Here is a 25,495-nt window from a genome sequence, read left to right on the forward strand (position 1 = left end):
CCCCATCCTTGGAGTTTTGGGGCCCTGGGGAAGTCTTTTCCTTACTTTTATCCCCACCCTTCTCTTGAGGCTTGGTAGTCTCTTTCTTTTGGTCACCACCCTGGTTCTTAGGCCTGATCTTGGTTCTGACCCATTTGTCTGCCCTCCTACCCAATTCTTGTGGGGAGGTCAGATCAGAGTCAACCAGGTGCTGATGTAGAAGCTGATTTTGACAATTACTTAAGATTTGCTCTCTCATAATTAAATTATACAATCCTGTATAGTCAGTAACCTTACTTCCCAGCAACCAGCCCTCCAGAGCCTTAGTGGCACATTCAACAAATTCAGACCAGTCCTGAGTCTGTGTCTTCTGGGTGTCTCTGAACATTAACCTGTACTGTTCAGTGGTTAAGCCTAACCCATCAATCAGAGCACTCTTCAGGACCAGGTAGTTTCTAGAATCCCCATCACTAACTGTGAGGAGTCTGTCTCTGCCTCTACCTTCAAAGGAGAGCCACAAGATTGCTGCCCACTGCTCCTGAGGGACCTGCTATACTTTGCAAGCTCTCTCAAGTGCAGTCATCCATTTGTGGATATCATCCCCAACTTTGTAGGGGGGCACAATCTTACTCAGGTTTCTATTGTCATAGGACCTGTCTTTATCCTTAGGGATAGTGCTGCCACCAGTGGATTCTAATCCACTCTCTCTAGGCTGCCTTGCTCTAGCAAGTTTCTCTTTGGCCAGGGCAACTTCTAATTCTTGTCTCTGGATCCTAAGTTCAGCCTCTCTCATTTTGGCCTCATGTTCCCTTCTCGGAGGGCTAGTGAGCTCCCTTCTGGAGTTATCATGAGAACCTCTAGAAACATGGGAAGTATTGGACTCACCTGAGTGATTCCTCCTCCTCCTATGCTCCTGGTTAAGTCCATTTGGGGGTCTGAATGGTTTGGACCCACTTTCAGTCCCAAATAAGCTTAGGTTAGCCTGGTTAAGCCTGCTGACTAACACCTGGCTATCTCTATCATCATCAGACTCACTTTCTTCTACCTCCTCCCCTTCTTCTTCCTCAGGCTGAGAATTCCCAGGGGTCTGGTCTTCCTCATCTATCTGGATGACAGGGGTAGGGGCATCAGGGTTATCATCTTCAGTGGGAGAGCCTCCATCTCCAGTCCCTGAGGTGCCTGGTTTGGAGTTCTTTAGAGCTTCAGACTGGTTTAATAGCTCTCTGAGGTGTCCTGCTGTAGGAGTAGGACCTGTTTTGATTCCTCTCATGGAACACAGTTGCCTCAGTTCCTTAAATGGAAAGATAGCAAATTTGGATGGTGCCCTTGGAGGGTCACTCTCAACAGAGGTGGTTCCAGTGGATCCCTCTGCTCCAGACATTGCTCTAGTGTGGTGGATGTGTTGCAATCTACCTACACTGGTGTTTTCCTACAAAACCTATCTAGTAGTTGTAGTCAGGGTGTGCTACTCCCTATCCTCTACAACAACTAAGTTCAGTAGAACTTAAGTATATCTAGTCTTGTTTTAGTGTACCTATCAGGTACCTGTATGATCTTTCAAATGATATTTTCAAAGATTGTAATGGTAAAACAACAGCATTGTACCATGCCAAGCAACCCTTATGGTGCAGGTTGTAAAGTCAACCTTATAGACAAGCTATCCTAGGGGTAGCATGGACTAAGCAGTCTTAGGCTAAACTCTGTAAAGGCATGTGAAGCAAGCTGTTTTACCATACACAATCCCTTGAATATCAAATGAAAGGACACCACACAGATATATATTGAAAATATATATAGATTTATTTCTACAAATATCCCTGATACTCTTTATGAGCACAGAAGCAAATGCATTAAAACAAAACACAGTTTAAATACACAAAAGTTGCACAATTTTGGATGAGCCCTAGGGGCCACCTAAACCATATACTAAAATAGTGGTATAAGAACCACTATGGGGAAAGTGAAGAGGCCTAGGGCCTGGGGAATCGCTGGAGCTGTTCGGGACTAGCAGTGAAGAAGTCGGGAAAGGCCCGCGGGACTCGGGTGCAGTGCGGAAAGTGCACGCTTTACCAATGCAATGTCAATGGTGCGTAAAAGTTACAAAGTTAGTTAAAAAGGAACCTTCCGAGTGACCTAGAAGGATGAAACTTTAGACACAGACACTAGAGGTGTGTACCAGTGTGGGAACACTGGCGGAGCTGAGTTACTTCACCCACAGGAAGCGGGTGCATAGGGTCGAAGTAGTGTCGGGTTTCGTCACGCAGGTCGATGGTGCTTGGAGCTGAAGATGCTGCAGGCGACTCGATGTGAAGAGTTCCGGTGGATCCAAGGGTGGATCTGAAGAGGTGAAGATCTGAAAGCAGAGGGGACAATGTTCAAAGTCACTAGCCAGTGACTACCGTGGAACCAGAGTGGAACCAGGCGATGTCGGGTGCAAACAGGTGATGTTGTGTAGCTTCTCTCTGCAGCCACGTGGACACGAGGGGTCGAAGACGTCCAGGAGTCGGTCACGAGCTGTCCCACGCAGGCTTCTCGCTGTTGGCGGTATCGGCAACTTGATTGGAGCAAACAGGCCTGGGCTAATGCAAGCCACGCAGGAATCGAAAAAGGCTTGTTACTCGGACCAGCAAGGTCAGAGCAGGTGCTCCTTTTTACAGGAGCGAGGGCAAGTCTGGAGCAACCAGACCCGCAGTGTAAGTCAAAGGTTTCGTCGCCAAGATGGCCGCTAGCCACGTGGCAAGTAGCCGGGATGGCGCGTCGAGTGGCACAGTGCAAAAGGGCCCCACGCAGATCGTGGAGATGCTGGGGGGCTGATCTTCGGTGCAAGGGCTGCTCGAGGTTGGGGCTTCTCAAACCCCATAGCACAGCGTCGAGGGTGCCTCTGATGCTGCGCAGTCAGCGTTTCGGGGGTCTTCCAAGAGGTCCGGTCCCACGTCTCTCGGTGCCTCCACGGGTCCCTTCTTTGCAGGGACTGTGGATCGGGCGGTGAGAAGTCTGGGAGTCTGGGTCTTGTCAGGCTCTGGCTCGGGCTCCGGCGGCGGCAAAGCAGACGTCGAGTTGCTGGTTGGTGCCTGTGTTCACAGGGTGGTCACTCCTTGGCCACAAGGGAGATTCTCTTCCGTCTTCTGTGCAGCAGAATGTCGAAGTCCAGTCTTCTTCTGTATTTCAAGTTGATTCAGGATGATCTGAAGTCTCAGGACACAGCTCCCACTCTTATTCGAATCTGGGGGGCCGGATCACCTACTAGGTCCCTCCTCTGGGTGGAACCAGGAAGGGGGGTGGTTACACCCCCTTTCCTTTGTCCAGTTTCGCGCCAGGACTGGGGCTGGAAAGCCCCAGCACCGGTTTGAACTGGCCTATGCACAGGGACACCTTGTGTGCCCCAGGCATGTCTGATTCTATTCAGCCCTGTCCTACCCAATACACAAAATCCTGTCTGGAGTGGTGCTAGCACCTCCCCAGGCAGGAAACCCTTTGTCCAAGCTGCCCTCGCTGGAAGGACTCCCAGCAGCAGGAGGTCAGACTTGTGTCTGTGGTGGCAGCATCCATTTTGTGATGCTAAGGCTCTGTTTAACTTTAACCGGGGTTCACCCTAGGTACATGTCGTGTCCCTCTAGAAGGGTGGAATGCTACCCCCGTCGCCAGAACTGGCGAGGGGGTAGTATTCAAATTCGCATGACACCTTACTCGACATGTTTTGATAAAGCCAAACCCAAGATAGCATTTAACCGCGAGGTTCATAATGCACTTAAGAGTATATGGTATGGCAATATCATGAAACAGCTAAAGGACATGGTTCCGAAAGCTGCAGACAGGCTCAGCTCATGCCAGAGCACCATCTCACATATTTCCAAGCACTCTGCCTCCAGGATTGATGAGGCCTTCCATAGGAGTGACTGATAGGAACATATGTGTCCATTTTAGGTTAGGTATAGGCATACTACACCTAAGTAAGGGGTGGTTACACCGACTTACCCCAGCTGAGTGATCAGCCAGTTGTGTCAAATATGGAGGCCAGGCCAGGGGTGGCACAATACATGCTGCAGCCCCTGGTAGGCCTTGGAAGCACCTATGCCCTGGGTACCTGGGTACACTGTTACAGGGGCCAATAAGGTGAACCAGTTCCATTGTGTATGTACCTAGGGTACATGGAGTCCATTTTAAGGAGAGAGCAATTAGCCTGGGGCCCCGAATAGCAGGATCCCAGGCCAACTATGTCAAAAACCAGCTAAACACCAGGCAAAAAGTTTGGGGGTAAACATAGTCAGATATCCACCTTCCTACATGAACCTCCTTGCGAAAGACGTAGCATTGAAGCAAAAATGTCTTTGCCAGACTGCTCCTATTGCGAGCTGTCGAAAACCTGTACACGCAATGTCCGCTGCACAGTGTATTATTTCTGATGCGCTTCTCTCTCTCTTCCCCCTCCTGCAAGCTCTTCAAAGCGTGAGGCTTGGAGGATTCTGTAATAAGTTCTACTAGCGCCAACATGTCAAGAGCACATCTGGTGGCATACCTGCCCAACTGGCTTGCAAGATAATCGTTGTGCCGCCTGAGTAATGACTGAGTCAGGGTAGGCTGAGAGACTAGAAAAACAGGTGAATAGTGGGGAGCTTCACATTTCTTGTTGAGGCGTGGAAAAAACACTGGCACAGAGTTTGGCCTCCGCATCAGTTTAACACCTTTCTAAATAAAGTTTATGATAGGGACTGAACGAACTTGTTTCTGTGGTTTCCCCAGGACGAGGGGAAAGGGGAAAACGATTTGCCGCTCTCTTCATAAGGAGGGGAAAAAACCTCCAATATACATCCCAAGAGGATTAATGGCGGAAGTAAAAAGCCTTCACGCCCCCACGTGGATGAGGCGGAAAGCTGCCGTCGACAAAATAAATCGTCTACAAAAGCACTGTGCATAAAAGTCAACAGTGTGTGAAACCACTGTCAACGGGCTCAACCGCCGATGAATCCAACAGTTGACAGGGTCATCCGTCAACGAAGTCAACTGGCGTCGAAGCTGAATGTTAACGGAGCTCACCGTCTACGGAGCCCACCGTCTACCGGGCCCACCGTCTACCGGGCCCACCGTCTACCGGGCCCACCGTCTACCGGGCCCACCGTCTACCGGGCCCACCGTCTACCGGGCCCACCGTCTACGGAGCCCACCGTCTACGGAGCCCATCGTCGACGGAGCTCACCGTCGACGAGGCTACCGTCGACGAGGCTACCGTCGACGAGGCTACCGTCGACGAGGCCACCGTCGACGAGGCCACCGTCAAAGAAATTTTCCATCGACGAAAACTCCCAGTGGTCGACGAGCCTTCAGTCGACAAGAGGGCACTGTCCTCACTGTCGTCAATGAATGCCTGGAGGCATTGTCGTTGCAGAGCACCAGTGACGGCAGAGATTGTCGTCAGAGAGTACCTCGACCGTATCGTCGACAAGCTGGCACATGTTCACATAGAAAAGTGCGCAGAGTGAGTCTAGACGCCTGAGAGTAAATTTCGTGGGCGTAAATGTGGGAGGCACAGACTCAAAGAAGGCCAGAGACCCCTTAATTATGATGTTACTTCAGCTGGTGAAGTAGAGGAGAAGCATCACTTAAAACCTTAATGCACGACAAACAAAAAAAATCCTCCCACATGAGAAGGGGGGTAAGTCTTAGTGCAAGAACAACCCCATCTCCACCTACCATGTCAGAGACAGGCAGAGTGCTGGTCCTTATACTCTTCATGAGGGTTCACAGGAAAAGGACTCCGCTTCCCACAAGTGACGCAGCGTCTGAAGGTAAACTTCATGTAAGAAGACAGTACAAAACTGTGATATTATGAAGGAAAAAGTGAAGAAAAATGAAGAAAACTGAGCAGAGCTCAGGGAGACTCCCTTCACACGACGTGCGGTAGAAAATCTGAGGTGCTGAGCTCTGAGGAGAAGGTTCTGGAGGGCTGCTGGCGCCTGATTGGCTACAGTTTGGACCAACATAATGACAGGAATAGGCTACAAGTGTTTTTTCTCTGTTCATGTATTCCTATGAGGAATTATGTCTAGGCATTTACTGCCTGTTTTCTAATATGTATTTCATCTGTTATGGGTTACATATACATATTATTAGTATGTTATTGCTATGTTATTTACCGTGGGACTCCCACTCCGACGACGGGGAATATTCAAGCATGTGAATCTATGAAAGACACCCTAATACTGGAAAAATAGTCTCCCAGGTGACACTACGCAAGCACACAAACTAAACCACTGAATGAAAGACCACCACTAGCACGGTGCAGCACTGGGAAAAAAGCAAACCTGTATGTCTTTTCGAATGAAAAAGAAACATGCAAAGATGCCATTACAATAAATCCTCCAGGGTTGACAAAGGAGATGCCGGTAAGACGGTCACTGCCCCACTCTGGTAAATAATAAAAGAAGAGGCTGGGAATAGGTGGCCCAAGAGATGGTGCTGGTGAGCTGATCATGCAACAGTGAAAAGCTGCATAAGAGCAACATGAATTCCAAACCAGAAGACCAAGGCAGTGATGTGACAGGGGCTCATCTGAGCAATTTATAAATTCAAAGAGCAGACCCCAAACCATAATCAACATACATAATCTAAGCAGACCTACTCATTTCAACATGTGAAAATAGATATTAAGAAACCTCGAGGCGAGTTGGTCAGATTACTTCCCTACAACCAAAAGATTTAAAATAAGAAAAAGTAAAAGACTAAAAAGTGAACTCAGCAGCACAAGTTACCAGCAATAAAAACGATAAATAAGCAATTCTAGAACTTTTGGCAAACCAAATCCACTTTGGTAAGAATCGATAAACTGATCAGCATTAGTAGGATCACATGATCTTTTTAGACCAGATTTACAGACTTATTCCAGAGGGTGGAAAGGCGTGCTGACCCAGGTTCCTGCCCAGTATCATGCCGGAAGACCTGGCAGCCTCCTGCACAAAATGTCATCAGCACCTTCCGCACATTATGGCCCTTCCTAGTAACTACTCTTTTAATCAGTCAGGTGGTACAAACAAGCAGAGCGACGCTGCTCCTATTAAATGCCTACTCTTAAATGCCAGGTCTCTGGTTAAACACAGCAGAGAATGCTTCCTTTGTTATTGAGGAACACAATATTAAGATGGAATTTATAACCGAGTCATGGACGGATAACGCCTCAGGACCTGACATTGCCAAAGCCTCTCCCCCTAACTTTCTCTGCCACACGTTGGATAGACCTTTAAGGAGGGGTTTATCACAACAGCCTAGAGCCCACATTCTCTACAGCCTCCAACCCAGCTTGTGAAACCCAGTCATTAAGTGTGCGATGTTCCCCAAAGGACACATTCAAAGCTATGCTTATCTACTGCCCCCCGCCCGGGCCCGAGAGGTGCTTATCTTGATTCTATTAGTACTCTTTTGGAGAAGGGGCTGTGCGCTGACTCCTTCACAATTTTGGGGGACTTTAACTTTTATTTGGAGGACCCCTCAGACATGAATAACATGAGACTGAAGAAAATTATGAATGGAGGGGATCTCGAGCAGCGGGTAGATTGCCCTACACATGTTGCCGGGCATACTTTAGACCCTGACGGAGATACTGCCACTCCCTTGGACGGATCATGCCGCCATTATTTGTACTCTTTCGCGGACTCCATACAACCAATTTAAAACCAAGCCAAGGAGAAGATAGTTATAGGGGTTTGTAAAAACATTGATAGTACTGACTTAGGGAATTTTTTTTAATCAACTGCCCCAAGTCTCCCGGCCAGTGTGGAAGAGGTCACAGCGGCTTACTCGATGTGGATTGAGGCCGCATGCATAACATTTGCCCGGCTAAATTGTATATTTATTTATTTATTTTTTTATTTACACCTAAGCGAGCCCATCCCTCAACTCCTTGGTTCTCAGATAACCTGCAAAAGCACAAAACAGACTGTAAGAGCATGGAGCAGGTATGGAGAAAAGGGTACAACAATAGAAACTAAGAAGCTTATAAAGTAAGCCTAACTATAAAAAATGACTCAGAGAAGCAAAAAATGACTCCTAGAAGCAAAAAAAGCATATTTCGCGGAGCAGATTAATGAGGCCAAATCCTCCTCTAGAGAATTGTTTAGAACTATTACCAACCTTACGAACCCCACTAAACTTAACACTCACAGCAGTCCAGCACTCTGTGAATCGTTAGCCTCCTTTTTTCTTAATAAGGTGGAAGTTATTTTCTCCTCTTTCATCAACCACCAAGGAGGGGTGGGTGAGGTGGCAGCCAGGCCAAGCCTGTGGCCATCAGCACTTCACATATTTTAGAGGGTTTTACACCACTGGAGACTCATGAGGTAACTAAACTTTTGTTGGTGTCTCAATCTGAGTCTACCCAGGACCCCTGTCCAGTATCGGTGATCAAAAGCACCCCAGAGGTCATTGCTTCCACTCTTACGCCACTGTTTAACACCATCATTGAATCAGGCCGGTACCCTAAAACCTGGAAATCGGCCTCAAAACTCCCTCTGATAAAAAAACGAACCTGGATCCAAGTGATCTGAATAACTACAGACCCCTCTCATGACTTCCACTGACCGCAAAAATTTTAAGAGAAGACCATGAATGTGTAACTCAGCACGTTCTTTCAGAGCAACAATGTGCTTGATCCTACGCAGTACGGCTTTCGTGCAGGACATAGCACGGAGCTAGCTCTAATCAAAGCCACTGAGGAGGTTCGAGAGGCTGTGGATCAGGGAGGCGGGGCCATCCTGGTTATGCTGGATCTGTCGGCAGCCTTCGATTCAGTCCATCACGATGTTCTGATGGACCGGTTATCGATGGCAGGGGTTCGGGGCAGGGCCTGGAGCCTCCTGAAATCTTTTTTGCCGATAGAACGCAAACGGTGGATCTGCGGAGGGATAGGTCTAAGACTTTTTCCCTTCCGTGCGGGGTGCCACAGGGGTCCTCCCTCAGCCCCATGATTTTTAATATATACGTCAGCCTGCTGGCAGCCCTGATAAGATCTTTCGAGCTTCAATTAACATCCTATGCGGACGACACAAATTAAGCTGTCCCTACAGAGAGGCAAAGAAACTGAAACGGCCTCAAGATGCCATGATTGCCTGAATGACATATCCAGCTGGATGTCCGCCACTTGCTTGAGACTTAATGCAGGCAAAACGGAGTTCATTATATTTGGGAATAACCCCAACCTCTGGACACCTGACCAGTGGCCTGAAGAAATGGGTAAGCCCCCATCACCCACTGTGAAAGCCAAAAACCTGGGTGTGATTAAGGACATTAAACTTGCCTTTGGCGAACAGGTCAGCGGCGTTGTCTCGACGAGCAAAACATTTTCCTAACAGAGGACAGCTTTCGGACAGCAGTCTCAGCCCTCATTTTGTCACGGCTGGATTATTGCAACAGTCTGTAACTGAACATTCAAAAAAAACATCTGTACAGACTCCAGCTAGTGCAAAATGTGGCAGCCAGGCTGCTAACCGGCACACCAAGGTTCGACTCAGTCAGACATGGACTTCCACACCTGCACTGGCTCCCAGTTCAAAAACGTGCACAATTCAAAGCGCTGTGCACGATTTTTAAGTCTTTGATGGGCAGTGGTCCTGAATATCTGAGCAGACGTCTCCAATGGTATGTCCCCAGAAGAGTGTTGCGCCTCTCGGAAGGAAAATAAGTGATCATTCCCCGAGGGAATAAAGCTAACTGGGGTGACAGCAGTTTCATCTTTTGTGCCGCAAAAGCCTGGAACACCCCGTCAGTGCATCTCAGGAATTCTACGGAGCTCCTTTCCTTTAGGAAGGGGATGAAAACATGGCTGTTCTCTGAATAGGACGCCACACCCATGGAAACCAGTTAGACAGTGCTCAGCGCCAGGATACCTTTGGGTAAAAGTGTGCTTTAAAAGCTCTAACAACATAACATGATCAAAACAACCCAAAAATCCCCAAGCACTGTCAAAACGACGAACAAAAACAAATTAATCAAAGAGGGACCTAAATGAACATTACTCAAAATATATGAAACTAAAAAGGTCTCTGGGAACACCTGGGCTTAAAGTTAGATTTTACAGTACAACCACTTTTAAGATATTAAGGAATGACCACTTTATCCAAGGCTTATTTCTGCGTGCTGCCCTGGAGTTACACCAATTCGGTTCTGAGGGACTTGGTCGTCGGGAGACCAGACTAGAAGACTTTGAAAGCCAAGTAGCAGTAAGTCCACTCAGTATGCAAGCAGTGAATGCATTTCGCTCAGAACGTTGTTACTTTTTGAGCTCCGTTACAGGGACTGGGGCAAAGTTACATTTTTTAAAGTCATAAGCGACATCACAACTTGAGAGGTATAGCCACAATTAATTCAGCAGGTGCAGTGGTACCAGGGATTAGGGTTTTGTGGACCACCCTGCTAACCATTTAGTACTCTTACAACTCAAGTGAAGGAAAGAGTTGCCTGTTCGCATTATAGCCCATGGGAACATTGCTAGGACTCTGGTCACACTCTTCATTGCAAGCACCTGCATCCACATTCACTTGCAGCACAAACTCCTTAGCATCCCTGATCGTTCCTCATTGAAAAATTTTGCAATACATTTTAAGAACTTTTTCTCAAACAGTATGAAATCTCACCACATGCGACTTACAGTTCACTAGGAGGCTTCCACTCACCCTAATGTAAAACGATGAAGGTGTATTTGGACACTACAATTCAGGCTTTGTTTTACAATTTTTTACTGTGATTTTAATTAATAAACCTAATTATCAATCACCATGTTTGGTCCTGATGTGATCTTGATGAATTGCAATGGACCACACTGATGCCTGTTTAACCTCCCTTCCTACCTCTGGCTAAGTTAAGCCTCCAAGTTTGGCCTATGTTACAACTGGCGAGTCAAAGTGCATTTAGAGAGAGTGCGAGTGAGAGTCAGAGAAAGAGCGTGAGAGGGCACGCACAAGAAAGGGCGCACGAAAGGGCGAGGGTGCGCTTAAGTGTGAAAGTGTGCTTAAGTGTGCGCGTGTCTAATGTGCGCATCTCTGTAAGTATGACAGCGCGTCTAAGTGTGTGTGCGTATGTTTGTGCGCGTGTGTGTACATAGATGAAACCCAAAATCCTACGCGTCTTTAAGTGTGACCTCGCGTAAGTGTGACCACTCGCGTACGTGTGCAAATACATTGATGAAACCCAAAATCCTACTGTGTGCGTGTTTTGAATCTAAATAAGTGAAACTCAAAACCTCCCCAAGTCCTCTGAAACCAGATCGTCCAGCAAAATTAAGCCGGACCAGATGATCAAAGAAAACCAAAGATGTGAGAATGATAGATAACCAATGGCAAGAAAAGGATGGGCTTTAATACCTTTTACTGTTTAAGATACAAAAAATCTCGAAAGGTCAGCGCAAATTCGCTGCCTCAGGCGAGATCTAAACATGAATCACTGATTTTGTTCTTCCATGGATTCAGATATAAATATTTTAGAACTCCATTTAGATTTCAAGTGGAAAGACTAGGATTTAACCCAAAAAAGTTACGTTTATAGAATACGTTTACTAAATGCATTCAAAATCGCTTCTCTAGGGACCAATTGCAAAGTGCATGAATTGCTTTTGGTTATCTTTCTACTCAAATGGTAAAATTAGTTACTTACGGCTGTGATTTGTAGGGACTGGGATAAGACATAACCCCATCGGTGTTTTTGTAATTCTGAACAGAACCATTGACTGGATAACCATATTCTGAATTCGGGGGTACTGGTTCCGGATCATCTGCTACATTTTTCACCTAATAAATAAATAAACAGGTAAGATATGAGGCGAACACTCCGAAACGAAACATCCTATAGAAAATACACCAGCATGTGTAATAAGTATTTAAAAACGGTACATAATAACATAAAAGCACATAAAAACGTTCTTCCTTCAGGCAGGATTATTGAAAATGCTAAAAGCTTGAGTGGGGGTGGGGATGGTGGGGGGCATATTTGAAAATGTTACAAGAGGTAAATGTGTGATAATGAATGGTGCAAGGCCAGATCTGCCAAAAGCATACAGAAATCTGGTAGCTTTACTGTGTTAATAGCTGATCTGGATCATGAATTGGTGCCCAAGCAGGAACTCAGGAAAGACATCAAAAAGCAAACGGACACAAAGAGCTGTATGCATCCGTAGACAAATTCTTAGACGAGACATACAAGCAAAGACTATATAGGAAAGTCACAAAATAGGCTATTAGGAAAAAGGTCCCAGAAAAAAAAAGTATCTGCATTTCTGACCACATGGGGAGATTCCATCCCAAACATGTCTCCCACTATCTATATACGTCAAAAACAAGTGCGTTTCCAATAGACTCTTTAGACATGCCGCAACCCAAACTGCTGGACGGAATTGCACCAAATTTGGCAGGAAGCGAGCTTGTGGTCCACAGAGTGTGCTTTTTATTTTGTTATTTGGTATGAATCCGTTCAGTAGTTTGTGAGATATTAAAGGAGATCCAAATTTGTATATCTACGACTGTGACTACTTTAAGAATAATAACGAGCATGTGCAGAGATCTGCACAGCGCTGACTGGCTGCCAACACTTCAACAAGGAAGTGTTGGCAGCCAGCATCGGACCCTGCTTCAGTCAAGTCCCATAACAAAAGCGCAAAAAAAGGGGGGGTGGCAGGGTATGAATACCATAACCCCATGCATAGCCTTGATCTTGGCAGGGCAAACGAGCAATGTTTTTTTTAATACACTGTAAAATGTTTGCGCTGGTTAAAAATGTAGCTCTCAGGTGGGCCAGGGGCATGCAGCAATAAAATAAAATAAAGGGAGGACGTGCACAGGCCCCCCCTCCATGTGCTTATTATTGACCCGGGGACAGCCACCTCCAGGGGGTATTGTTTATATTTAGTGGGGACGCATGGACTCCACCACCCCTAGACACCAGGGAAAACCATCTTCACCACCACATCCCCGGGGTGATTATTAAAAATGAAAAGAAAATGGGGGTGAGCTTGTCCCTGGCCCTGGGAACTACCACCTCGCCAAACGTATAAAACAAAGGAGGGGGCACGTCGCATTCCTCCTGGAGCCATATATCGCCCTTGGACCTCCCCTCAGATATGCGGGCAGGGTACGAGATGAAACTATTGCCCTCGCACACAGGGAGCTTCATTTCCAGCTCCCTGTGTGCAAGAACAATGCCAGGTCCTGGAGAAGGTAGAGAACCGGCTGGGAACATGGGCCTTGAGGCTCCCCCAGGGGTCCCCATCCTTCACATTTTGTGCCCTGGTGGGAACAGGACACCCAGGGACATTTGACCCAGTAACCTGCTAACCTTCAGAAGACTCAAGACCTGGATTTTCGAGCAGTAGCATTGATGGAGCAAGGATTCGCACGTTACGCGACTTGCTTGTACTCATGAACCTCGAATAGTGTTAATAGTCTAATCAATATGTTTGTCTTACTAATATTGCACCTTTTACACTACACGGGGTGTCCCAGTGACGCTTACCTATGTGTTTACTAAACAGTAATAACGCTTGCCACTAAAATGGCCGCTGCTTCGCGGGAATTTAGTCTGCGCATGCATCGGTCATAATCACGTGACGTGACACACTTGCAGTTCTGGTGGGAAATGTTTGCTCATGCGCAATACTGCTAAAATGGCCGCTTTGTTTTCTCATATGCTCCGTGCTTGCAAAGCTGCTTTCGCAAAGTTGTTCGTTCCGCACTTATCCTAATGCTATAGTTATTATAAAGTAAGGGGTATAGTGTAGCTTTTCATGGTATACAGTGTATTACATTTTTCTGTATTTCTAAATTGTTTTCGCTTACTTTTCATGTACTCCATTCTTTGGGGCCTGAGGAACACTCGTGACTCCATCTTGAAAAGCCTTTCTGGTACTCGTCACTTGATGAGGGAAAGAACCTCATGATGCAGTGGAGCCCAGCCAGCTGGCAGCCAAAGCCAAGATGCTCCTGGGAACCTGAACTGTGACCAAGCTGCAGAAGCCGACTTGTACCTAAAATTGTTACAATTGTATTTCACTACTGTATACTCTATTGTATTCTGTAAATCTAGTGTCATGGGAAGCTAGAACTTAAGGGGTGGGTACGAGAACTGAATATTAAGTCTGGGAAAGTCAAAATCTTAGGTAAATGGTGACCTAATCCCCTCCTTTGTCCAATCAGAACTTGAGGACCCTTTCACTTGCAACATTAGTGGGTGGTACACTGACCCGAAAACAGTATAACTAGCCTAGGTTTAGCAAGAGAATTTGTCCGACTTGTCCGAATAGCTGACCTGTCACTGACCCAACGAACTCTATAGGTGATTGATACAGAGAGCTGCGGAGCACTCTGTCCGTAATTTCCACAAACTCAATCGGGGTTTGGAAACCTTAAGTGCTGGAGAAGCATTTGGCTGGGAGATTCGAGAACCCAATCGGGGTTATTGGAAGATTCCTTGCAGAGAGGGAGTAGCACAGGCGTTGCATCCGAAGCTGCAGGTGTTGGTCGTACCCTTAGACGAATTCGGTCCTGATCCAAATCCTGGTGTTATCCTGTCCTGACTGTCCATGAGCCGTACCTGTTCGCCTACCGGCAACCTAAGTCCTTGACGGTCCTGTCCCCGCTTTTCCCAACTAACCCGTGGCCAGGGTTAGTTCTACAATCTGTCCTAGGTAAATATAATCCATGTGGGTGTCCGTCATTCTAAACTCTTTCCTATTGTCTTGAACGAAGTATACATTTACATATGTCATTTAACCTTCTCTCCTTAAATGAGATTTTTCATGTTTTATTGTTTATTAGCGTGTTCCACTTTTTTACCTACCTTTAGTAAATGCTAAACTGTTTGCATATATGTTTGTTCCATTCTTACCCTTCCTATAGAGAATAAGCATATCTGGATAAATCAAATAGTCTGAGTCTCATTTCCTCTGAATCGTTAGTGAGTTTCGAAAGTCTACTTTGATTAGTATGTTCCCTTTCTTTACCCGCCTTTAGTGAAGTTGTGAAGTTCTGTTTATCTAAAATAGCGTGTTCCTTATTTTCCCTTCCTTTATTTTTCATGATTCTAAATGTTTCTTACTCTCATACATAGTTATACAATTGTTATGATTCTCGCGATAGATAGTTTGATTGGGGTGAACCTTTGGCTAATGACACTAGAAGATAATAATGATTAGATAAAGGTCTTGAAAACTTCCCGAGTTTGTGGTTATTTAAGAGTACAAAAACATTATTCAACTGTATATGGTATTTTTGTTTTGCTTACTTATTTTCACAGCTAGCTCCCTGATCCATTGTGATCATAGGTACCCGTAACAGTGGAGTGGTAAGTCGGGTACATTGGAAAATACAATAGGAAGGAACAGGAATAGTAGAGTGTAAGGTTACCCGATTAATAAATATGGAAGATTGAATTTATGGGCCCAATGCGTATATGGTAAAATTGTGAGTCGGGTGACCTGCGCGCTCTATCAGCAGCACTTTCTCCCCCCCCCCCGCACCTTGAGACCCTCGCGGGTAAGTAGTACGCTTTACCAATATTCTGATTGATTGACACTGGTTGTGCTATACAACTACTCACATCCACTCACTTGCCCACACACTCCTCAAACAGCCTATCACTCACCCATACACCCACTTCCACACCCAGCTACTCACACATAGGCCCACTCACACAGCCACTGAGTCACTGATACAGCCACTCACACCCACACACAGACCCATACAGCCACTGAAACACCACTCACCCGCCACTACATCTACTCACACACCCACCCACTCACCACTACATCTACTCACACACCCACTCACTACTACATCTACTAATGCACGCATTCACCCACCCATATACCGACACACACGCACTCACCAATAAAGTCACTCACACAGCCACTCAGTCATCCATACAGCTACTCACATCCACTTACCCATAGTTACTCACAAAGCCACTTATTCCACTTTACTGCCATTCACACACCCATTCACATACAGATACAGTAACACAGTCACTCACATAATATATGTTAGAAATAGTATCACTCAGTAGTACACAAACTATACTAATTTAACTTCAGTGGTACCTTGGTATATATTTTTAACACTCAAACTTTTAAAAAACACTTTCAATCACTGGATGATGTCATGAGTGGTGTCGATGACATCACTCATGACATCTCAAATGACCATGTCATGAGTGATGTAATGTCATAAGCAGTGAATTGCGGGGGAGTAAGTTATCGTCACCTCCGGTAACTTTGATTGCTGAATTTCTATAGTTACTACGAGTAAAACGTGAGCCTAACTACAACATCCATGTAACCTTTGTTTCTTCAGTGAAAATATATATTATATATTACTACAGCTGAGCAGCAACTTCATTTCTATTACAGGGGACTAGAGACATCACAAGTCACCTTTAATGATGAAAATTGAGATAGGCTTTCGCACAGGTCATAGGCTCCCATGTATTTTAATATAAATATAATATGAACACACCACATCAGCCCTCAAGTCCTTCAACTGGCTTCCCATCAAACGAAGATGCATTTATAAGACTGCCTGCATCACCCACAAAGCCCTTCACACACTATCTTGACAACAAACTTATAAAAGCAGGAAGAACCACAACTCTGAGGAGCTCCAACTCACTTCTCCTCATACCTCCCAAACTAAAAAGGAAATCAAACAAGACTCTCTATTTCTGGAAAAGCCGTCAGCAAATGGAACACACTAACTAGGCATCCAAGATGCAACCCTTCCTTCTCCTGCTTCACAAGAGACCTGAAACTCCATCTCCTCAACAAATGCTTTAGCATGCAAGCTAACTGAACTGTGTTCCAATAACTATCTTGCTCTAGGATTAGACCCTCTGTGATAGCCGGTTGTTTGAGTACTTCAGCTATCTATTATAAATAAATAAAAAATAAAAAAATAAATAAATAGGACATGAAGTGTAAAGATGAAACATTAATAGGGACCAAGTTGCATATGGTCTCACTGGTGTTCCAGAGCGTCTATCCAATGCATGCTACAGGTCTTGGACAAGTTTGCAGTTATCAGTATTTCACACTAACTGGACTGAACCCCTTTTTCCCCTCGCCTGGGGTCTAAGGCACACACTAATGAATTTGGTTTGCAGACCTAGGTACGTAATGCCTAACAACTATATTAAATTAACTGTTGCGACTGGAATATCCCCTACATACAGGCATGTCCCAATGTCAGAGTGTCTGACAGCATCTGGTACCCTTGTATTAGGTCTCGCCTAGGCAGCGCTTGCGTTGTTTCTTCGAGACATGCTGTATTGAAGTATGGATTTTAATCTCCGCCCATCTTTTCAATTGGCTCCTGTTACAGTCCTTTGTAAATGATGGCTTTTGATTTGTCAATATGCTTAGTAGTCTCTCCTTAGTACTTCCGTTTCTCCCATTGTAACCTCCCATGAGGTCTACCCCAGTTACATGTGTTGTTACTCTACATGTTTTAATTACAGCCTGTGAGCACTGTTTTCTTTTTTTTAATTCAAATCTTTTTTATTGAAGATTGGGAAAAATGAAGCAAAGACAACACACTAAATTCTTCATCACATAGATGGATGCAATATTGGCACAATGACGCCTACAATAATGAACTGAACTGAACAGAAAAAGAGTAGGGAAAGGAAAGGAGGAATAAGAGAAAGAAAAGAGGAAAAAGAGAGGAGAAAGAGGACAGATGTATCAATATATCAATAGCAATCGGTTTACAGAAGCACGGAGCGCGTTACAGGTAACAATAAGTATACATTAAGCATTCAGGCCTGGAGAGCATTGAAACGTGGAAACTTGGGGTCAAACAGAGATACTGTAGTCTATGAAGCCAGGCAGTCTGTTGAATTTTGTATCATGGAGGCTCAAAGTGGGAGGAAGACGCGTCCAAGGAGGACCACAATTTTTTGTTAGAAGGCTTCCATGTGGCTGACTGCAGTGCCGGATTGTCTGCCCCTCTCAAGAAGGAGAGCCATTCCAGCCATATTTTGAAGTTGACTTCAGCAAAATTCTTCCATTTACAGAGAACGACCTTGCACGCCAGTGTCAACATGATATCTAGCAATTGTCGGTCATGAATGTCAGGTAGTTGTGCTTCTAAGGGGGCCAAAATGACATATACAAATTCCTGAACGGGTGTGATTCCAAGTACTTGTTGGATATATGCAAATATTTTTTTCCAAAATGATCTCAATAGGGAACAATCGAAGAGCATGTGCGCCAGGTCTCCAGGTGCAGCCTGGCAGTTCCAGCAATTAGGCGTATCCTTCAGATTACATTTAAACAGCCTCTGAGGGGTCCAAAACACTCTGTTCAACAACATGTATTTCGTTTGACATAGAATTGGGGACACCTAATTTGATAATGCAGTTTTGTGTATTACCTCCCAATCAATCGAAATACCTGTCGAATTATGTTCCGACTCCCACTTGCTTTCAGTTAAGTTATGTGCTTTCTTGGGCAAGGGGAGGAGCAATTTATATATTCTGGACACAAAATGGTCAGCATTATACAGTATCCGGAGACGTGTCGGCAGCCATGGTGAATCAGTAGTGAGGGCACGCTTAGAGATGGCGACCTTCAATTTCAAGAATTGGTAGAATTCTACGGGTGGCAAATTAAATTTCTCTTGCAGCATCGAAAAAGGTATGGGCATACCGTTTTCATAGAGGTCATTCACCATATGGATACCATGTTTAGCCCACAACTCCCAGTAAAGGGTTTGTCCCTCTATCCGAAACATAGGGTTATGCCATATCGAGACTAGGGTAGATTTCTTAATCACCGAATCAGTTTTATGTGACTGGTCAAGCCTGAGGAGCGCCCTTCTAGTATTTAATAGGATATATTTGGAGTGAGGTAAATGGGTTAAGTCCATGCTGAGGAGAGCCGAGAGGGGTGCATGAGCCATTAACGATCGCTCAATAGATAGCCATACTGGAGTATAAGATGGAGAGTCAATTAGCCAAAGAGCCCCCTGCTTACAAAGGAAAGCTGTCTGGTAGTTTCTGAACGAGGGTAGGCCCAGGCCGCCCCTTTCTTTTGCTAATTGCAACTTTTTCAATGATATCCTGGCTTTTTTCCCTCGCCACAGAAACTCTCCAAACAGTCTATCCACTTTTTTGATGAATTCATCGGAAAAAGTAATTGGGAGCATGCTAGCCAGATAATTAACCAGAGGCGTGCACATCATTTTGAGGGTCTCAGCCCTACCCCACCAGGACAAAAACTTGGGCGACCAGCTATCTAGTAACGTAGAGATCTTTGTTAATGTTAGGCCCTCATTTACCTTTAAGGTTGTTATTAAGTCTTTCTCAAAATCTAAGCCTAGATATTTAAAAGCTTTTGGCTGCCAGGTGAGGCCAGATGAACCAAGTATTTCTCTACTTCCGATGTTATTTAGCAGCTTGACTTCCGTTTTGTCTTTATTCAGCTTGTACCCTGAAACTTTAGAGTACTCGCCAATTACGTCCATTAATGCCGGGATAGTCTCGTCAGCTTTCTCCGTTAAGATGAGCACATCGTCAGCGTAGGCCGTTAATTTCACAGTGCAGTCATCAAACGGAACACCAGCAATGGTCTCGTTATTCCGGATATGGTATAGGAAAGGTTCTATCGCTAGTAAAAACAGAGACGGTGATAGCGGGCATCCTTGTCTCGTTCCCTGTTTCAAGCAGAAGGATGAAGAAAAGGAGCCACCCGCTCTAACTCTGGCTGTAGGTCCAGCATATAAGGCCATTACAAGTTTAGTAAATGTCGTCCCCAAATTAAATTTGTGTAGAACTGCCTCAAGGAAGGTCCAATCTACCTTGTCGAAGGCTTTCTCAGCGTCTAGTGTGATTGCCACTGTGGGGGTATTTAAAAGTTTTGCTTTTTCTAAGGCGTGGGCTAATACTCTGGTGTTATCGCTAGATAGTCTGTGTTTTAAAAAGCCTGCTTGGGATGGATGTACGAGGTTAGGGAGAACTTTTTGTAATCGGGTTGACATAATCTTCGCTAGCAACTTACAATCCAAATATCAGGGAAATTGGCCTATAATTTTTTGGTAACGATGGGTCCTTGCCATCCTTTGGCAGAACTGCGATAGTCGCCTCTGCCAGGGTCCCCCTCACTTCACCTGACTCCGTGAATTCATGGAAAAGATGCAGAAGGGGTTCAGCTAGATGTGCTGCAAAACTTTTATAAAATTTAGCTGTAAAGCCATCAGGGCCAGGTGCCTTCCCACATTTCAATCCTCTGATTGCTTTCTCCACCTCCCCGATTGAGATCGGTTCGTTAAGGCTGTGTTGTTCTTCCGGACTTAGCTTTGGCAGATCACACTCCTGTAAGTACCCCTGAATTTTATCCTCATCAACTGAGTCATTTTTAGCATACAGGTCCTCATAAAAGTCTTTAAAGACCTCAGTTATTTTTTGGGGATCAGAGTGGTTTACTCCCTCAGAATCCTTTATGACATTAATAGAATTCCTCTGTACTTTGAATTTTAGGTATGCCGCCAAGCTTTTACCGGCCTTGTTAGATTCGCAGAGTTAAAAATTTCGCCTTCTGGTCAGCCATACTCCCGCCCTTTCGCAAACTAGCTTATTATATTCGTATTTTTTATTAGTCATGGTATTAAGTGTTTCCCGATCCCTTGTTAATTGGTGCCTGTTTTCTAGATGAGCTATTTCTGTTTCCAGCTTTTCCAGTTATGCATTACAATCTCTGTTCATTCCCGAGCGGATTTTGATGCACACCCCCCTTAAGGTGCTTTTCAACGCCTCCCATCTCGTCAGATCTGAGGTGTCCCCTCTCCTGTTTATATCCAAATATGATCGGATGGCTTCTTGGATAGTGGCCTTATTTTGTTCTTTGTTTAGAATTTCCACGATGTCGGTTTAGGGGAGGGTTTAATGTTGCTGATGGAAAGGGAAATGCAGGAATGGTCCGAGAGTACTCTCGGTTCTATTGAAGTATCCTCTATTCTCGCAACCCCATTCTGTGTAAGAAGGATGTAGTCAATGCGAGAGTACGAATCGTGAGGGGAAGAGTAAAAAGTGTAGTCTCTGTCAGTAGGGTTTTGTATTCTCCACGTATCAACCAGATTAAAGCGTTGACACAGTTTAACGAAAGCATTATGTGATTTGGTCGGTTTAAACACACACTTCGAGTCTCTGTCCAGGGCAGGATCAAGTGGAAGGTTAAAGTCTCCCCCTAGTATATGTACCGCCGTGTCAGGTATTGTTTCAATCTGTTTGACTAAGTCTTGCCAAAAATTGAGATCATTAGTGTTAGGCGCGTATATATTCGTGACAAAGAATTCTGTGTGGTCTTTGGCAAGTTTTACTGTAACCCAGCGTCCCTTTTCGTCTGATGATGAAGACAAGAGTTCTATCTTGGATCGTTTCGATAATAGTACCAGAACCCCATTCTTTTTACCAAGCGCACTTGACCCAACAACCTCCGAATAAGACTTATTACGTAAAGTATAAAACTGTTTAGAGTCTAGTTTAGTCTCCTGCATCAGAACGATGTCCCCTCTCTGTCTACGTACATAGTCTAATATCTTTTGTTTTTTTATGGGCTGGTTCAAACCTTTAACATTCATAGACAGAATTTTTAGCTGGTCAAGGGAGGTCGTTCCAAGCGGAGTGTTGAGCGTAGGGTGTAGCATTTATATTATTACATGTATCATGAGTACCTTATAAATCCCAAGCAGTGGCGTGCTATACAACATCTTATATGAGGAGTACTCTGCTTTAACCATTATGTGGCTACATTTGCTGAAACCATGAGCAGGCGTATGGGCATACAGGTATGATACATGAATAAACCATGTCCGGATATACAAACACAGCATGTGGAAGATACAACTTGTCCAGTCAAGAGAAAAGGGATAGATTGGAAGAGAAAGGAAAAGCAAAGAGAAAAGAGGAAGTAAAAGTAAAAATGCAAACCATAACAACCAACACACACCCCCCTTCTCTCCCCATCCCCCCACCCCACCCACCCCAGCTGTCGTATAGAAGCATGGCGACGCGAGGAAAACCGCAGTAACCCTCCCGTCCATAATAATCTTGCATAAACATTGGGACAACTATGTAAAGTGTATATGACCATTCACATAAGTAATTAGAACATTGAAATTGTATGATGTAACCAATAAAGTACCAGTAAAGTACCAGTAAAGAACATTCCTGACAACCTTATTTAAACTGAAACATTGCACGAGGTTGCAGCAATAGAACCGTAAGTAGAAGTAGTATAGAGGTCCATGAGGACCCTTGTAGGACATTATAGCATCATATCCTTCATCAAGGGCATCCTAAGAACTAGTAGCTTCTAGGCCTATTCACTGTTGATAAGTTGCATAAACAAGAGCAACAAACTGTCAACGGGCGCTCGCTTATCGTTCACATAATCAAAGAGTCAATGAGTCTCAACACGGCCGTGCTGAGACCTGATCAGCGCAGACGGAACACGCCAATGAGCCGAGACATGAACATATTCAGATCATTACGGATTATACCACTCTGGACTAACAACAATATGAACCAGAGAAGGCAAAGCAACTCAAGTCAGAAGGGCAGGATCAGCCACAGCAGGCTGATGTCAATTTTAAAACAAGAAGTGAAGAGCAAGGAGATTACCGGAACGTTGAGCCAAACACTTACGACATATTACCACTCATGGTAGCACTTCCAGTGTCAGTCGGTAGTTGCGGATATGGGACCCAATCCGGCAGATGTCAGGCCTATCAGTCCTGCAATCCTATCAGGGTAGAGAAAAGCAATTGACCACATCAACTCTTAGAATTGTTCATTTGTAACCTGAAGCCGAGGCCGTCTGGTTATCTGGGTTGTTGGTCTCCATGTCGCGCTCCATGTCGCGTTCTTCCAAATCCCTAAGTACGCTTTTGAGTTTCATAGGGTCTGTGAAGTAGTGAGACGATCCACGTATTGTTACCCTGTACTTTGCCGGGCCCACAAAGCCAAATTGGTATCCCTTCGACTTTAGTAGTGGCCGTAGAGCTAAGAAGGCCTTTCTGATTTCTACAGTTTCCTTACTGTAATCTTGAGAGATATAGATCTTTGCGTCCCTCCACAGGATATGATTGTGTTTCCGAACAAATGCAAGTATTTGCTCCACATGTTGATAGCGCAATGGCTTACAGACGATGGGCCTTGGTCCTTTTTGCGTCTTGGTGATTCTTCCTGGCACCCTATGTGCTCTGTCGAATTCCAGAGGGTTGGTAAAAGTTAGGTTCGTGGCTTTAGCAAACCATGATTCTAGGAACTGAATACACGACCCTTCTGAATCCTCGGACCCCTCCGGAACCCCAAAGATGCGCAGGTTCCCTCTTCTATTTCTATCCTCCAATTCGGCTAGTCTCCTAGTAGTATGGTCAGAGGAGATGTGCAGGTGTTTCAATGCCGTTGAGGCCCTAACCTCTATATCTTCCAAACGACTAATCCTGGACTCCGTTTCTGTCAAGCGCGCATTGGATGAGCACTGTTTTCTTAAAGAACTTTCTCCCGCCTGCTGTTACAGGCAGGACACGCTGTCCCCACGCTTTTTTTTCTTAACCAGCGCAGCACGCCTCAGATTTTCATATTTGCGGCTCACCGAACTCGGCTGGAAGCCTTTTTTTTATGTCTTTACTTTTGGAGCAATCAAGGCAAACGCACTTCAACTTCTTAAGCTATGCGAGGGTGCCGCGATTGCTTCAAAAGTCAATAAATAAAAGAAAAAGCATTGGCAATGCAATAGGTAACGCATTACTGAAAGTTTGAGGTATTGGCAATGCATTATTATTAGCGACGACATTAGCTCAAACTTTCAGTAATGCAAGACATATCACATTGAAAATGTCTATTTGATTTTGGCCCCAGCCTCATACTAAACTCATTTCTGCACTAAAGCCTACACCAGTCCCGTTTTTGTGACTTGTCAGGGAGCACCAAGCACGCCTTTATTTAAGTGACTGATGACTACTGCCCCAGCCACAGGTTTAGCATGTAGAGCAATGATGGAAACAGTGTTTTGTGAATCAGTAGTTTTGGCGAGACCTTTTAATTTCAGTCACTGAACTGGAAGCCTACTGGCAGACATGTAAAGTTCGGCTTACATGCACCAACCCAGATCCTAGTGTGGGGAGAGAGAGTGAGTGAGTGAGTGAGTGAGTGAGTGAGTGAGTGAGTGAGTGAGTGAGTGAGTGAGTGAGTGAGTGAGTGAGTGAGTGAGTGAGTGAGTGAGTGAGTGAGTGAGTGAGTGAGTGAGTGAGTGAGTGAGTGAGTGAGTGAGTGAGTGAGTGAGTGAGTGAGTGAGTGAGTGAGTGAGTGTGTGTGTGTGTGTGTGTGTGTGTGTGTGTGTGTGTGTGTGTGTGTGTGTGTGTGTGTGTGTGTGTGTGTGTGTGTGTGTGTGTGTGTGTGTGTGTGTGTGTGTGTGTGTGTGTGTGTGTGTGTGTGTGTGTGTGTGTGTGTGTGTGTGTGTGTGTGTGTGTGTGTGTGTGTGTGTGTGTGTGTGTGTGTGTAGAAAAGGCTGCTTCCCCATGGTATACAAAATTGCACCAACACTCTTACTCATTAACATATCATACTCACTCAGCATCCACCTTTTGCTTTGTCAACATATTACCAACATAATATCCAATACATACCCCAAATTGAATGTGTGCATGTGGCCTGTGCGTGGCCTGTGTGCGTGCATGTGGCCTGTGTGCGTGCATGTGGCCTGTGTGCGCGCATGTGGCCCGTGTGTGCGCATGTGGCCTGTATGTGTGTGTGCGCATGTGGCCTGTGTGGTACATACATTGTGTGTATGAGTGAAAAAGAGTAATGGAGGCCTGCAGGTTCAGTTTTGGAAGCCCCTGGCCGCGTCATGTTAACAAGTTAGAAGTGTTTACCTAGATAGTGGAAGTCTTTTCCAGGCATTTCTAACGCTGGTGGAAGGAAACCTAGGCATGGAAATGGAGAAAGAGGAAATAGGGCTCCTTTTAGAAATGAGTCTTCAGTAAGACTACTTAGCAGCACTTCTCAGCAAAAGGGCTGCCATTTGGTAGATGATTGGGAGGGCCGGGGCAAAGAGCAGGATTACAGTCCCTTTTTAACTATAAAACTATTTCGGCCAGAAGGCCATAAAAGTACTGGATACGAATTATGTACAACAATAAAACCAGTTAAAAAAATCACCTAATGGTACAAATTGTAATGGACAAAGGCTGCATATGTAGAAATACATTAAAGGGTGCTTTGGATAACGTGCAAATGGATACATAGTGGCATAATTCTATGTGGCAATAGAGTGCTTGATGACCTAGGATCGAAGTGCAACAAAGTACACCGTAATCGTGGAGTGGAACAATTAGTGTGAGCAAACATCTTAAACTTTCAAGTGCATCAAACAGAGCAAAGTACAATTGTTATTTATGATGTCTAGAGTCAAAGCATCACATTTGGCAATATTCAATTCAAGTAAAATTCACAGATAGGAGAAAGGGAGAACAAAAACCTCATAATAGGGTCA

The 25,495-nt window shown here is 45.0% G+C and overlaps 1 protein-coding gene across 2 annotated transcripts in view; it reads right to left on the reverse strand.

Annotated features, from left to right (window-relative positions):
• The window catches only part of OCLN (occludin), a 216,627-nt gene that overhangs the window by 90,025 nt on the left and 101,107 nt on the right, over positions 1-25,495 (reverse strand). For both annotated transcript variants that reach the window (XR_013607059.1, XM_078675296.1), the window contains exon 5: positions 11,614-11,747. Coding sequence is in view for 1 of the 2 variants with exons in the window: in XM_078675296.1 (XP_078531422.1) it covers positions 11,614-11,747 (134 nt within the window). In the remaining variant the exon portion in view is untranslated. The remainder of the gene's footprint in view (positions 1-11,613; positions 11,748-25,495) is intronic.

Source organism: Lissotriton helveticus, chromosome 2_1 (assembly GCF_964261635.1).
Source record: "Lissotriton helveticus chromosome 2_1, aLisHel1.1, whole genome shotgun sequence".
Taxonomy (NCBI): Eukaryota; Metazoa; Chordata; class Amphibia; order Caudata; family Salamandridae; genus Lissotriton; species Lissotriton helveticus.